The sequence below is a fragment of the Mirounga leonina genome, unplaced genomic scaffold, assembly GCF_011800145.1.
Source record: "Mirounga leonina isolate KUSES-001 unplaced genomic scaffold, KU_Mleo_1.0 Mir_174, whole genome shotgun sequence".
In the NCBI taxonomy this organism is placed as follows: domain Eukaryota; kingdom Metazoa; phylum Chordata; class Mammalia; order Carnivora; family Phocidae; genus Mirounga; species Mirounga leonina.
Window position 1 is genome coordinate 44,075,841 of NW_023270451.1, and position 15,377 is coordinate 44,091,217.

The 15,377-nt window shown below is 42.1% G+C and overlaps 1 protein-coding gene across 1 annotated transcript in view; it reads left to right on the forward strand.

Moving 5' to 3' along the window:
* The window catches only part of CREB5 (cAMP responsive element binding protein 5), a 388,727-nt gene extending 374,282 nt beyond the window's left edge, over window positions 1-14,445 (forward strand). The window contains exons 9-12 of the mRNA XM_035021403.1: window positions 3,334-3,347; window positions 4,014-4,347; window positions 12,541-12,649; window positions 13,568-14,445. Coding sequence (XP_034877294.1) covers window positions 3,334-3,347; window positions 4,014-4,347; window positions 12,541-12,649; window positions 13,568-13,731 — 621 coding nt within the window. The 3' untranslated portion in view covers window positions 13,732-14,445. The remainder of the gene's footprint in view (window positions 1-3,333; window positions 3,348-4,013; window positions 4,348-12,540; window positions 12,650-13,567) is intronic.
* Window positions 14,446-15,377: the final 932 nt, after the last annotated feature.

Below are 15,377 nucleotides of genomic sequence, written 5' to 3' on the forward strand. Positions count from 1 at the left end.
ATCTCTTTCCCCCTTGTTGTTATCAGGGCGAGCTCTAATGCAGGGTTCATTGGCAGCAAACTGGTTTGATGAGCTTGGGTGTTCTGTCTCACTCTTGGGGGAGCTCTGTTCTTTCTTAGGAAATAATGGCATCCTATAAGACCCTCCCAGATCCTAGTTTCTAGAAATAATATGATCGATATCAGGTCTAGTCTCCGGGGGCAAATGTAAACTTCAGTTCTCCAAAATCTGTTTTTTTGCAGTGTGTTACAAAGGTAACTCTAAAAAAGTAATACTGATGGGAAGATTAGGAAGAATTGAAGCATCTGAAGAAAGATGTGAATAAAGAATGAGAAAAATAAGTTAATTCTAGCCATGGTTTTAACTGCAGTGCTTTACAACATAGAGACTCAATTTTGGCACCTGTAAAATGAAAATTAAATACGATGGGCAGTCTTCTGAATAACACTAAATGCTAAAAAGCTAAAGAATAACAGTTCCAGGCAGACAAAGGAGCTCGGTAATGGATGATAGGCCATAAGGTGCTGTGTAAATGAGGAAGAGAGGTGACTCATGCCACCTAGTGTGAAATGTGTTGGAGGGAGCAGAGAGCCAAGCTCTGTAGATGGTTGGTTCTAGAGAAAGGCCAAATCCCAGGGGTGGAGAGTCACCAGAAGTGGCTAGAAAGAAAGCCAGCATTTAGACACAACTGAAGGAGGGTTGGGGGACCAGGCAGACGTTATGTCACCCAGCCCAAGAAGAGAGGCGGGTCCGTGTACCTGAGTAAGTTTTAGTAAGTGGATGAAGGGCATGTCTAGGAGCATGGCTAGCCCTAGACACTTTGGATCTTCAAGCAGGATGACCTTTGTCAGTCCCCTCCACCCATTCCACACTGCCAGGTTCCAACCAGTTGGGTCAGAATGGTATTGGGAGCTTGGAATTGCCAAATAACACTTATTCACCATCTCCTCCATCATCTGCCTCCAGACCTCACCCAAGGCAGTTTGGGAGCTTTAGAACCCTCTCCTCTAAAACACACCAAACTTGGACGGCCATCGACAAAATGGGTCATTCACAAGCAACTCTCTGATCTGTTCAATAGATAAGCTTATTCATTAGGTCAGCTTACTTTTGCAAAGGTAGTTAGAGGAATTCTATATAGCAAGTAAGAGTGCAGGCTTTGGAGTGAGAAATCTGTAAATTATTTTCCCACCTTACTTGCTGTGTGACTGTGGTCAGTTAGCTAAACTCCCTAAGCCTCAGTCGTCCCATCTGCAAAATGGGGTAATAATAGACAAAACTCATCGACTTTTAGGAGTATTAAGAGAATGTCTGTAAAGCCCTTGGCACAGGAATCAGTACATGTTAGCCATGATTAATTCCAAACTGAAGTAATATGATAGACGTTTAGCAAGTAGTTCAGCAATAAAATGCCGTCCAAAGCATCTTTTTAGTCAAACGCCATAGTAGGACATGGAGACAGTTAGAAGGGACAAAGAAAACTAGAAGTGCAAAGATAGGCAAATAAATTCACATGTGTACTTACTTTTTTAAGGAAAAGGATAGCATCAAGTTTTGGTTGCCTTGTCGGCTTAGTTACTTCACAGACAAGTTTAACCGTTAGTTGAATATAAAAGCCATTCATTAGCTAATTACCAATTAGCCAGTTGCCCTCCATTTCAAGTCAGTAAGTGGCCAATTGTATATGCAATTAGCTAATTGCATTATAATTAGCTACACAAACAGTTGCTTTTTAATCCCATAGGGCAAGAGTATAGGTTGGTCTTGTTAAAGTTTGAACAAGATCATTCAGACAATGCTCAAAATGCCACTCTTAAATTATGTGAACCTGGCTGATTACTGAGATCTTGTCATATTGCTTAAGCATACGATGATTAGAGCATTAGGAACAGAAGTTTATTAAGACCCTCCCAACTGGGAGATTCTAATATGACTTGGAATAAATTTGTCTTTATGAAATAACAATTCATTATTTTTTTATCAAAAGCTTCGGAGCATCTATGCCAACAGAATTCTATTTTAAAAATAAAATAAGTAGCAGGGTGCCTGGGTGGCTCAGTCGGTTAAGCGGCTGCCTTCGGCTCAGGTCATGATCCCGGGGTCCTGGGATCGAGCCCCACATCTGGCTCCCTGCTCAGCGGAGAGCCTGCTTCTCCCTCTCCCTCTGCCTGCCTCTCTGCCTACTTGTGCTCTCTCTGTCAAATAAATAAATAAAATCTTTAAAAAAATAAAATAAAATAAAATAAGTAACAATAATTACCAGGGACATAAATTCTGGTCTTAGGGTTCTCTTGCACATAAGGATGTGATTTCGGAGTCCTGGTGTCACTCCTCAGTCACTAGGAATTTCTCTTATCCAAACTACACTTTGAACCCTGAACCTGGACTGAGCCTGAAACTACCACATAACGTACCCCCTTGGGAAAAGGCACAGAAGTGTCAGAGATAAAGGTTGGTTGAAGTTGGGGTGGGAGAATACAGTATCAAATGCAAGGTCTTGGCAATGGAGATTCAAACCGTTTTGCCTACTTGAGAATCTTGTCCAGACATCACAAATTCTCAAAAAGAAATGGCACAGGCAAAAGTGGCCAGGTTCGCAGGTTCCTTCCTAATGCTTTGCTTTGAGGCAGTTAGCTCAGCAGCTAGCATCTGAGATGACAAGTACTAAACCTTTGCCAGTAATTAATTCATTTTGTTATTTCTCTGTGATTGGGAGGAAAGGAATCACCAATAAGCAGTTTTAGAAAATGTCTCTGGTTTAAATAAAATTACCAAGATGCAGTCCAACTTCAGTCCTGAGCCTGATTCTTCTACAGTGAGTCATATTAGCTTTGATAGAGTTTAGGATTAAAATATATCACTTTCAGTCAGCCAACATCAACCAGTAGCCATTATTAGTGCAATTACAGTCATTCTGATTGATTTCAATCATAGAACTGGAATGTGGTAGGAAAGGTAGCTGCACTTTCTTTTAAACACTTTTTCTGCCTGTTATTTCTGTAGGTTAAATGTCTCTTGTAAAACAGCTTTATAGATATTATAGCCATAAGCCTGAGTGACTGAGAAATGAGAAGGGGAAAAAAAAAACACCCTTTATGGAGAGTGAAGAAAGGGGGAAGGAGTGCGGTGCATTAGGGAAAGCATTAGGTGTCCAGACACATAAAGAGTCAGTCTTGGAAATTTCACTCAGTGCTGTGTGTCTGCTGTGGAGGGAAATAAAGCTATATGGGCAGGACTCTCCAAAACTTTAGGCACTGCCGAGCCCCTTGCAGCTCTTAGAAGGAATCTGTAAGTATAGTAACACTTTTTGATGAAGTGCTTTGCCACTCCTAGGGTTTCCTTACAATGTAAGTATCTGGTGATTCCCAGCCACCCCTCCCTGTAGCACAGACAGGTGTATTACGGGGCTCAGGGTTGCGCCGGGCATCCATTGCATAAAAGGCCTGTCTCGGGCAGATCTCCAAGGAGCAGATGCACCCATCTGGAATTTGCCGGTCCCGCTAGGCCCTTTGCATTAAGAACTCTGAAATGGCAAAAATAGGATTTCAAGCTGCTTTCTGGGCTTCAAAGGGTTCTTTTGGTAGGAGTCACAGTGGTTAATGATGTCCCAGAGGTGTGTTCTAGCAACACGGTTTTAACACCAGTAAAACGAAAGTTCAAAACCTGCCCAGAAGGAGTTTTCTACAGATGACAGAAGACTCGTCAATATTGTGACAAGAGCCCTGATCTCTCTGTTGTCACCTGTAGCCCTGCATTGGCACGTTAAACCTTTATAAAACGCACCTGAAATAAAACATGTTTAACATCTGAAGGAGAAAAAAAAATATATTTCCTCTGCCATGATTCAGCCAAATGCCTGTCAGGGAAAAATCTGTTTGACTCTGTTTCACAAGTCATTTCTGTGTCTTGCCAAAATATCACAGAAGATAGTTTGGCAGTGCTTTTTCTTTTCATGAGCATGATTTCACTGTTGACTTCGTTCTTAGAAAACAAGTTCGATCTGCTTACTAAAGCAATCAGCTCTCTGTGCTTTGTGTTCCAACACCAGCTTGGGTTTCCTTTCTCACCCAGCACGTTCCTTCTCTGTCCCCATCCCCCCACTCCGTCTCCTGCCCACAGGTCTCACCAGCGACACAACAGATGCAGCCAACCCAGACAGTACAACCGCCCCAGCCCACAGGGGGGCGCCGGCGAAGGGTGGTGGACGAGGATCCCGACGAGAGGCGGCGGAAATTTCTGGAACGGAACAGGGCGGCTGCCACCCGCTGCAGACAGAAGAGGAAGGTCTGGGTGATGTCACTGGAAAAGAAAGCAGAAGAACTCACCCAGACAAACATGCAGCTTCAGGTGCAGGCCGCTGTCTCTTTCCTTGGGACTCAAAGGCCCTGTGTACGGTTGGCATTTCCTGCCCCCGGCAGGCGCTTGTTCACCTAAACAGTAATACCACAGAGCAACTGCATGCAGGCTTACTCCCCAAGCTTTATTCGCGCCGGGACACTGCACAAAACAAAATAAGCATTCAGTTTTAAATCAGCCTGCCTACAAAGCTCTGATCAGGGAGAACCTGCCCAACTGAGTTATAGGGCCGTGAGCACAGGCTTTGGTCAGATGGAGGTTCACACTCTTGTTCAGCAATTAGTTGTGTTTAACCTGGCCCTCAGTTTCCTCATCTATAAAATGGGAATAATAACCTCATAGAGTCGCTGGGAGTCATAAGTGAACTAATGTCTACAAAGCAGTTCCCCGGTACCTAGCACATAATAAATCTTCAGCCCAACGGTAGTTCTTTATATTCACCAGGGAGGGGGTTGCTTTGCCTTCCACCAGATTACCTCTGGTTTGGTTTAATGGAGGAAAGGAACGTTTATGGTTATTATTTTGCTCTAGAAGAAAAGACATTATTCCCATCTCATTTGCAAACTCAACAAGATTTGAATCTTGTGGGATTTTTCCCTTTCGTGGGTGGCTCAACAGGGGACATTTTTCTAACAAGGCCCCTTCTGGGTGCATTTGAGAGAAGGGGAGAAGAGTCTAGTACCAGGGCCTCTCCAGCAGACTTCATGCTATACAAATGATGCGTTCAGGGAATCTGTTCTCCCATGAAAAGGAATGCCCTGTCCACCAGCAAAGAAAGAGCAACTAAATAGATTACATGACAAGTATGCAGAGAGAGCAGTAAGAGTTAGGGATTGTAGCCCAGCACTTCTAAGAGCACAGAGAAAGGCTGAAGAGTGGAGGGAAGGGGGAAAAGATTGCCCCAAATAGGGAGGATCTGTACCTTAGTAGTTTGTAGGCTCCCTTCCCCCACCTGGTTCTCTGTGCATCCTTAGAAAGGAACAGTAGGGGTGCCAAACCCCCAAAACTTTTGCATATTCAATGCATTCAATGGAAATGGCCTTGGGGCAGCCAATGTATAAATTGCAAATATATAAAGAAATTTTGGGTTATGCATGAACTGCATGTGGATGGTCTCATTTTCCCCTAAATTTATCATCCTTTTTGTGATAGACATGAGAAAGAAAATGGGAAACATATATAGCAGATATGGGGGAAATACAGTAAGCAGTCCTCCCAGTGGCTTCTACGTGCATGAAGGTGGGAGCTGTGTTTTATCTTATTGCCTTCTCCCCCTACTCTCTACCCCCTGTTTCTAGTATAGTGTCGAGCTAACCTGCTGAGTCCCTGAGTGTCTACACTCAATATCTGCTTGTTGAATAAATGAATGAGTTCCCTATCTCTGGAGTGTCCAAGCACTGACTGCCTGACCACTTGGCAGGGAGTCAAGCCACAGTGGGATGGCTGGACTCTAACACCATGAAAGTCGTTGCAACTTGAAAATCTGTAGTTCTAGAATCCCCACAGCCACAGTGGTATGTGAGAAGCTTTTAGGTAGAAGATGGTAAGCACTTTTAACATTCAGAGTAATCATGTTTTTATGTTTATGTGTATTGAAAAATGTAATTAGAACATCAGGACTTCAGTTTCATAGATACTCTTGGTAAGGATGAGGCTAAAATATTAAATAATGAGTTAATTTGTACAAACATGTTAAGTCAATAAAAACTCTGGTGCATGTGGATCTAGCAAATATTACAGACACTGGCTCTGCAATGACCGAAGTGCGGAAATCCCTGGAATTTGCTACCAGTTCTGAGGTTTGCAAGAGGACCGTGAAAATGGGCAGGATTTCTCAATCTTGGCACTATTAAATTTGGGGCTTGATAATTCTCCATTGTATCCTGTTCATAGTAGATATTTAGTAGTATCCTTGACCTCTACCCACTAAATATGAGTAGCACCCTCTACCCCACTCCCAAGTTGTGACAACCAAAAAGTCTCCACACATTGTCAGATATCCCCTGTGGTGGCAAAATCAGCCCTAGTGATTGAAAACCACTGCCTTAGATGAAGGAGCCATGAATAGCCAGCTGGCACATATCAGATGCCAACAAATGTTTAAATCAGTTTTAACTAAAATGAGTCCTTGCAGAAATATTTCAGCGTATTGACTATGGTGCTGGAGCTTGAAAACAGAAAGAGATCATAGCAGAGATCCAGGAAAAGTGGAGATGCTGGTCTACCTTGTGGTCAGATATGTTCATGACTTGGCATATGCCTCCATGTTATTGCTCTTACAAAACACATAAGGTAAATTTACCCTTTACGAGACCCTAATCCATTAATTTCCACCACTCTTTAGAACCATACATGGCTAAGGAAAAAAGATATTAGAATTCTAGCCCCCGAAAACGAGGGGGAAAAAAGTTCTATTTGGTCTATCAACAGGCACCAGTATTTTTGGTTGCTAAAGGAGTGCCCAAGGGAAGGAAGGGACAGTCTCTGAAAAGACTAAATTCTTTGTGTTTTCCAACCACTGCTTTGCTTCAGAGGGACAGAAACCACAGCCGTTCCGTGTTTTCAGTGATGCTGAGTGCTCTGCATCATGCCTTGTGATGCTGGAGCGGATATGCAGATTCTGCTACCTTTGAATGACCCTTTCCCTCCTACTGGACCTTTGTCAAAAGAAAAAGGTGTCTCTCTTGAGGCTGGTCCAGTGAGCCAAATTTTAAGTAAACAGAAATGGAAGGTGCTAAGCAAACAAACTCTAGCCAAATGGAATATCCAAGGTCTGGATGGCCAGCTGCCACTTTTGAGTTGTTTTTCAGCTTAGAACCTTTTAGCTGGGCTGCAGAGTTTCAGATTGGAAAAAATCAGACCTAAGAAAACAAAATCAAACTCCCAGACTTCATTTCCTTGTCTCACAACAAATCTGTACCCAAGAGGTCAACACAGGTATAGGAATTGAGGGAAATACTAGAAATTACACGATCTGACATTTTTGTATAGGGAGAAACTGAGGCCAGGGGGACATGAGGGTCTTCCTGAAAGTCACACTAACAGCACGTAGTAGGAGGAGGACCCAGGCAAGTCTTCTCTTGACCCAACCCATTGCTCTAGGATCTTTCATTGTAGAGAATTCTTAAACTAAAGGAACCCATGTGCTTTTCTCTGACAGAGTAGCTAAGATCAGCTCTGAATTCATCAGCAACTGATGGGGTGCTCAGTGGATTGTTTGTGTGCAGCAGACGATATGGAAATCATCTGGTCGCCCATGGAAATAATTGCTTTTTTTTTTTTAGTGCAAAGACACATGGCCTAAGTCGCTGCTGAAATTTTGGACACATGAGCCCAGGTTTGGGACTTGGCAAGGGAATAGGCCAGATGGGAACTGTTGCCTTACAAATTGAAAGTCCTTTGTTTTAGCGTGAACCAAACCTGGCCTCAACTAATCTACAAAAAAGAAAAAAATAAGCGGGGAGGGGCTATCTTGTAGGGCCCATTTTGATAATTATTTTTTTGGCACAGACGACTGCTTGCATCAAAAAGCATCCTGGGTTTATCATATTAACAAAATGACATCCCCAAAGCGAAAAACTGCAAATGTAGCTATTAGGGACTTCTTGGAGTACTTGTTTAAAGTATGTTATTATGGGGCTGAATGTCTCTAGAGGGGCACTGCTTCATCCCCCAGACAACCTTATGGGTGAAAGAACAGATTAATCCGAAGGCATCTAGCCTCCGACAGTCCCTATCGCAATGGCTAACTGCTTTAGGGTAGCAAACCCAAACGAGGTTCAAAAAATGAAAAAATGAAGGGCTGTTTCAACAGGATAAGTCACACCTGATTATTAATACTTGGCTTTTGTAAAGTACTTTTACACAAAGACCTAGAACAATTACTATAACCCACGCAGGGGGGTGAAAAAAATATTGGTGATTTGCCTCAATTCTTAAAGCAAGGTAATTCAGAGTAAGAAGGTGCCTCCGGAAGGCCTGGTTTTTATTTCCCTACTAGAGCTGCAGGCAGCATTTTATTTCTTTCATGCATTTTGAAACATTTGCTGTCTGGTGATTCTCTTCCAAAATGAATTCAAGGTGGTTCTACTTGTGTTCCCTTCAAAAGGGTTTTTATTTAAAATCTAGTCTGGCATCTCCTTTGGCAGTCAGCGTGGAGACTGGAAGATGATTATGCGTGCGCACGGCCCACGGTCCACCCTGCCTTCTCTAGGGCAGTGATTCTCAACCTTTCTTAATCCAAAGCCTCCCCTGTGGAATCTGATGAAGGCTTGACAGGCTCTGTCAACAGTGTGGACCTATACGAGGATGCGAGGTTGTGTGCTAAACCAAAACTGTAGATAGAGCTTTGCAATCTGCCCTGATAAGATTTGGAAGTACACAAACTGTGCTCCCTCAGGAAATGCGAGACTCTAAATATAAGCCTATCTGAGAATACCAAAAGCAGTTAACTAATGAATAGAAAGTAAAGATCGAGTCCTTCGTTCGATTATTAGGTAGTTAGCTTTCTCCATAGAAGGCAAAACAGAAACACTCAAAGAATAAACAACTATGTTGCCGGCGGGAACTAGACAACTAGTCCCACGATCTTGTTTTACGTTAGTTTGATGTGGCAAGTGCGGAGGCGCAACCATATTATTCTGAAACCCCTGTTGAGAGCTCTTTTTCCTGCTGGAAGCTGCTCCATGAATTTCTGTTGCTTCTGTGGCCATTAGACTTTGATTTCATCCTTATCAGCATCGTGATTACGTGTGTACGATCTAAACAAGAGGCTGTTTGTTCTTCTTTACGGAGAATATTTATCAGCATTCATTTTCCAACTGTAAGATAACTAACATAATTACTAACACATTACTTTAAGAAATATATCCTTATTCACATATATCTTTCAGGTTCCTACACTTTTACAGACCCTCGAAATCCTAGGTCCTCAGTTCCTATACTTACAACGTATAAAGTGCTTTGCTATCCATAGACAAAAAGTGCCACTCAAGTCATCTATTTTATACGGGGCTTTGACACATATGCTGTTCATAGCGGTGATTGGCGCTGTTTTATTGTGACCTCTCATGGAAGCAAAAGGTTTATTGTGAAACAATTTGGGGTGTGCCAAGGATTGTAGGCAGTTAGTTCCTTGTGATTGTAGAAGCCCAAAGAACGGAATTCAAAGTGTTTTTTTAAGGAAGGGGCCATGAACACTTTGTGCCTGGGAGATTGAACACTGCCTAGAAAAGGTGGGATGGAGCAGGACATACTTGGGGAAAAAACGGAGACTAAAATCAATCTCTCCAAGATGGCCACCAGGTGGGATTTTTTTTCTTTTTTCTTCTAGAAGTGTAAGAAAGCAAGAGAATCTTGTTTTATGTCTTGTTTTGTTTTATTTTCCTTATTTGTTGTTTCCTAGGTCACAGAAGAAAAGTGTGGGAGGATTTAGTAAAAATAGGAGCTTGACTCCATTTTCTAAGAAAGAGTGTCTGCATTATCTGCAGCTAAACTTAGGGTGCAGGTGTCTTGGCGGTTGTGATTTTAGAAAAGTGCTGTATCTATAATCCAAATGCAAATAATATGACATTTCATTTTGAGGCCAAATATATATATATATATATATATATTAGTTTTATATACTAGTTTTATATACTAGTTTCTATATTATATATATCATTAGTTTTATATATTATATATTAGTTTTCTTTTTCTCCATTTTCATTTTGTTTTTGTTTGTTTTGTTTTAAAGATTTATTTATTTGCCAGAGAGAAAAAGAAAGAGAGAGAGAGAACAAGCAGGGGGGAGCGGCAGGCAGCGGGAGAAGCAGGCTCCCTGCCGAGCAGAGAGCCTGATGCAGGACTCAATCCCAGGACCCCGGGATCGTGACCTGAGCCAAAGGCAGACGCTTAACCGACTGAGCCACCCAGACATCCCTGTTTTGTTTTTTAACCAGGGGTTGCCTTCTATTTAACAGACTAAAAGTAACTTTCTTTTACACATGCCATTTTAAGCAAAGGGCATCTGGGAAAAGCAAGGAAGGCTGTCTGAATTTAAATGGGCATAAAATCAAAGAGGAAAGAATTAGTATTTAAGGCTACAATAAGTTGTTCTAAAAATACAGTTGTCCCACTGACCCCAGAATTGACAGGGGTCAATTTTGGTTGTGATAGGGCCCCTTACCAATTACATTCCTTTGGAGGTGGGAGATGCAATTCACCCTCCTGAATGTTTTCAGATTAAGAGCAATTAAGTGATTTATTTGTCCTATTAATGCTAATTTCTCAGATGGGCATTTTTATTTTGTAAAATTTGGAGAAGAGAAAGGCTTTTGTAGGTGAGATTCTCACTATTTTGTTATTTATGTTACTCACCATTTGATTACTTATATTTTGCAAATGAATTTGGAAATGCGAGGTAGTCTTTAAAACAAGCTTCAAAAAAAATGTTTTTAAATTAACTTTTAGAATCCCAAACTTGGTTTTTTAGGTGATAAATACATGCCTGAAAAGCCAAGTTCATAATGAAAGTGTAGATACAACTTAATGACAGCAATGTTAAAACACCCTTTTCTGTGTGCATGTTTTTTTTAAAGGCTCCCACATGTGGAGTACAATGCCTGGCAGCCACGAATGAACATTGGCCAGAGAGAGGGTATTAGTTATCACAACTATAAAATGGCTTGTTTGAGATAGTGCTATGTTTACAGTTTACTTTTATCAAGTGGAAGCACCTTAGAACCAACCAATCTATCCTACATTTATATTTGTAGACCGTGGTGCCAAGTACATTATTCTACAAAGCTATGAATTGGTCTTTGTGAATCACTACATAAAGTGGAGATTCGAGGCACTTATCTAAGTAAATAAGAAACACACACACATGCAATCCACAACACCCTGATTGTTGATGGCAGGAAGAGTTTATAGACTGAAATTAGCCAAGCTAGTTAGTGAACCAATCAAATTAATTTAATCGTTGCCAAAACTTCATAGCCCCTCCCTCTGTTCCTGGGCGGACCTCATCCTTCCATTAGAGAATCAACATTTGTCCCATGTGCTTCCATGCCTTCTGCTAAGCAGACATCAGGCAGGGATGCACTCTGTTGAACTATAGCCCATTTGGAAATTCTTTTTTTTTTTTTTTTTAAGATTTTATTTATTTATTTGACAGAGAAAGACACAGCAAGAGAGGGAACACAAACAGGGGGAGTGGGAGAGGGAGAAGCAGACTCCCTGCCGAGCAGGGAGCCCGATGCGGGACTCGATCCAGGGACTCCAGGATCATGACCTGAGCCGAAGGCAGTCGCCTAACCGACTGAGCCACCCAGGCGCCCCCATTTGGAAATTCTTTCGGGAAATCTGATGGTAGATCAGTTGGCTTATTCTGAGGACATTTCAGTTTGAAGCACTAATTCTGCCATTCAGTTCTTCTCAATGCATGTGCAACATTCACTCTCTTCACAGATTGAACACGAACCTGAGCTTGTCAGTGTGAAGATGATTATTATGAATAGCTAAATTCAGTAGTTGCTCAGTGTGTTAGGCAATATTCTCAGAGTTTTACATCCACTGCCTCATTCAGTCCTCGCAACAACTCAAAGAACTTTATTCCGATTTGATCCCCAATTATAAACAAGGTCGCTGAAGTTTAGCTGGCTTATGTTTCCTGCCTAGAGTCACCCAGTAAGTGTAAAGTGGAGATTCCCACCCAAGTCACCTGGCTCCAGAGTCCACTACCTAAAGGGTGTGCTCTGGACTTTTAATAGGATTCAGCTCTTGAGTTAAAAACTTGGTCTTTTCGGGGCGCCTGGGTGGCTCGGTCGGTTAAGCGTCTGCCTTCGGCTCAGGTCATGATCCCAGAGTCCTGGGATCGAGCCCCGCATCGGGTTCCCTGCTCCGCGGGAAGCCTGCTTCTCCCTCTCCCACTCCCCCTACTTGTGTTCCCTCTCTCGCGTGTCTCTCTCTGTCAAATAAATAAATAAAATCTTTAAAAAAAAAACTTGGTCTTTTCAAAAAGTCCCTGGTAAATGTGAGGACCAAGTTAAAGGCAAGCTACACATTTTCAGGTGAATCCCATTAAATATTATCCTTACTGTCATTCAGACACAGCGGAAAAGTTTGCCAATATCACCGTTGAAAGTGCATGGGGACTTGTACTCTCTGGTCTTTTCAACACGGCTTTGATATGTCTCCTTCCAGAATGAAGTGTCCATGTTGAAAAATGAGGTGGCACAGCTGAAACAGTTGTTGTTAACGCATAAAGACTGTCCAATAACAGCCATGCAGAAAGAATCACAAGGATATCTAAGTAAGTCGTTGACTTTTTTCTTTTCTTAGTGTCCAGTTTTTTTTGCCACTAATTTTGCATTGGATTTTACTGGAAGAGCAAAAGTAAAGCATAGATTGCACACCCCAGCAGATATCATAGTAGAATTCTTCAGTGGCTGCCAGACTATTGCATCAGAGGGATCCCTCTTTTCTGACCCCATCCCCATGCCCACCACCTCCCGATAATTTCTGGCTAGACTTTCCCTGGCATTTCACATTGTAAAATCCTACCGAATTCCAATTCCACAGCCAGTAGGAAAATAGCTTGTGGGAGCCCAACCAGTGGGCTAGCTGCCTTCCAGAGAAATTAGTGGGCTGGGGTAGAGGCATTGGGTGAATCACATCCAATGCCTTCAGGGATGCTGCCTATTATTCACTGGGCTGAAAAGCTCGTGACCTCAGCTTAGTTTTCCAATAAGTAAAGTGAATCCCTTTCTCTAGACCCCAGTTTCTGCATCTAGAATGTCCATAAGTTAAATGCTAGCTGAGTGGGGGATGGCGGGAGGAGCAGGGATTCATGGCTGAAGGTCAATTTATTTTCAAATAATTTTTTAGATTGAGCAACACAGATTCTCCCACCACATGTGAGTATTTTTCCACATTTGATATATGGATGGCTATTTGAAGATACAAACATGGGGAAGTTCACATACCGAGACTCGAGAACACATGCAATCATGTTGCTGGTATAGAAAGCATGGCTTTGCTTGTAGCTATAAAGTGGGAAGGCATAGCTTTTGACTACAGTTTAAAATAAAGTTTTGAAATTAACGTCCAGGAGCAAATGTGTGAAACTCTTCTATTTCTAGTAAACACGTAGTAATGTTTCCCTGAGTAGCCCCTCAGGTCCACCCGAGAAGAGCTATATTGGTGTGTGTGTGTGTGTGCTTTCTCCTAGGTCCGGAGAGCAGCCCTCCTGCCAGTCCCGTCCCAGCTTGCTCTCAGCAGCAGGTCATCCAACATAATACCATCACCACTTCCTCTGCAGTGAGCGAGGTGGTGGGAAGTTCCACCCTCAGTCAGCTTACCACTCACAGAACAGACCTGAATCCCATCCTTTAAAATCTGCCAGTGGGTCAGACCTTGCCTCCAAGAAGAGCTGTCGCATATCATGCGTCCTTTCTTTTAAGGGCATTTTTAGAATTAACTCAGACCTGGAAGACTCCTCAGCCCTTCAGAGACTGGCTTTCATTTTTATAGTTATTATGGAAATGTCGTCTTTTATACTTAGTTATATAAGAAAAAAAGGGAGTTATGCAATTAATTAATCTATCAGCTTGGGAAATGCTTTGGTGCTTTTCTCCAATTTTCTGGTACCAGTTAACTTGTTTATAAACTGAACTCTTTCTGTATATAGACACGGTTTCATTCTTACCAGTCCAGCCCTTTGCCTGAAACATTGAATCTTGTTAAACCGCAGCTTTTAGCCAAAATGAGGCATACCTAGATGTCACGTAAACAGATGCAAGGTAACTGGGTGGTGAGTCTGATGACATCGTAACACACGTTGAGTTTGCGCTGTGATGTCGCCAGAGTTCCAGATAAACACAGAGCCTTTTCCATATTTTTTTCTCTTCCTAAAAAAATTATAAGATCTGCTGATGTCCAAATAAAACCACCGAGCATTTTGCCCCCTCTCCTCCTCTTCTTGGTCCACTTCCTCGATTTGTCCTCTAATTTCCTCCAGTCTTCCTTTCCATTGCCACTTTTCCCTGGGCTCCCTGTGTATTCTTCATTTTTACTTTCTTCTGTTTTATTTTTCCCCCTTTAGCATTGCAGGTAAAGAAGAAAATAATGCTTAAAGGAAAAAAAAAAAAAGCAAATCTCAAAAATAAGGATCTAGCCATTGCTTTTCTTGCCTGTAACCCACAGCTGGAGTTCATTCACCTCTTGCTTTTTACAAAATGGTAAGCAGGAGATGTTTAATGTGCCTGATGTAAGGTTTTTAATAATCAGAGCAAATAAAAGGTGGCTTAGCCGTAGGTAAGGCACTGTTGAAAGCCAGCTGTGGAGATACCAGGGAAGGGAGCCTTGTAAGCCTCGATTGTGAAGGTCCAGATTATGATGCGGGCTATAACATCACACCCTCGAATTACAACTGGTTTTATATGGCCTGTCTATAAGGTTGAAAATCCATATGCTATATAATGATTCAGAAGGGCTCTATTCACTACAGATTACATTGTTCAATCATCAGCTGCTAATAGACTAAGATTCATTATTTTTTTTTTCTTAAGCCTATGGAACTGGCTTTGCTGTTCTGGTGGATAAAAGTAGACGCACCACTGGAGGAACAAAGAGAGAAAGAAAACCTAATGTTTCCATAGGGGTGCTTTCAGTCCTCCCAGAACAGCCAAAGCCTTCTTTGGCTGCTGAAAGAATCCCATGGATATGGCTACTCCACTCTTCTGAATAATTCTGATTTATATTTCCAACAACTTTCATCGATTCGCCCATTATGGAAAGCATATAGTCCCGAACCACAGTTGTGCCTCCTTGAAACAAGCCATTCTACTGTGCTAATGTTTTAATATCACATCTCGCAAGTAACAGGGGCTAATGTTTCCCTCTAGCAGTCTAGACAGGTGCTGGTGTTTCATCTCCATTTGAATGCTTGACCTCCTAACATGAGTGTGTGTGTGTGTGCGCGCGCGCGCGAACGCGCATGCACGCACATTCATGGGATTTAAAATAATAGTATTTTACAA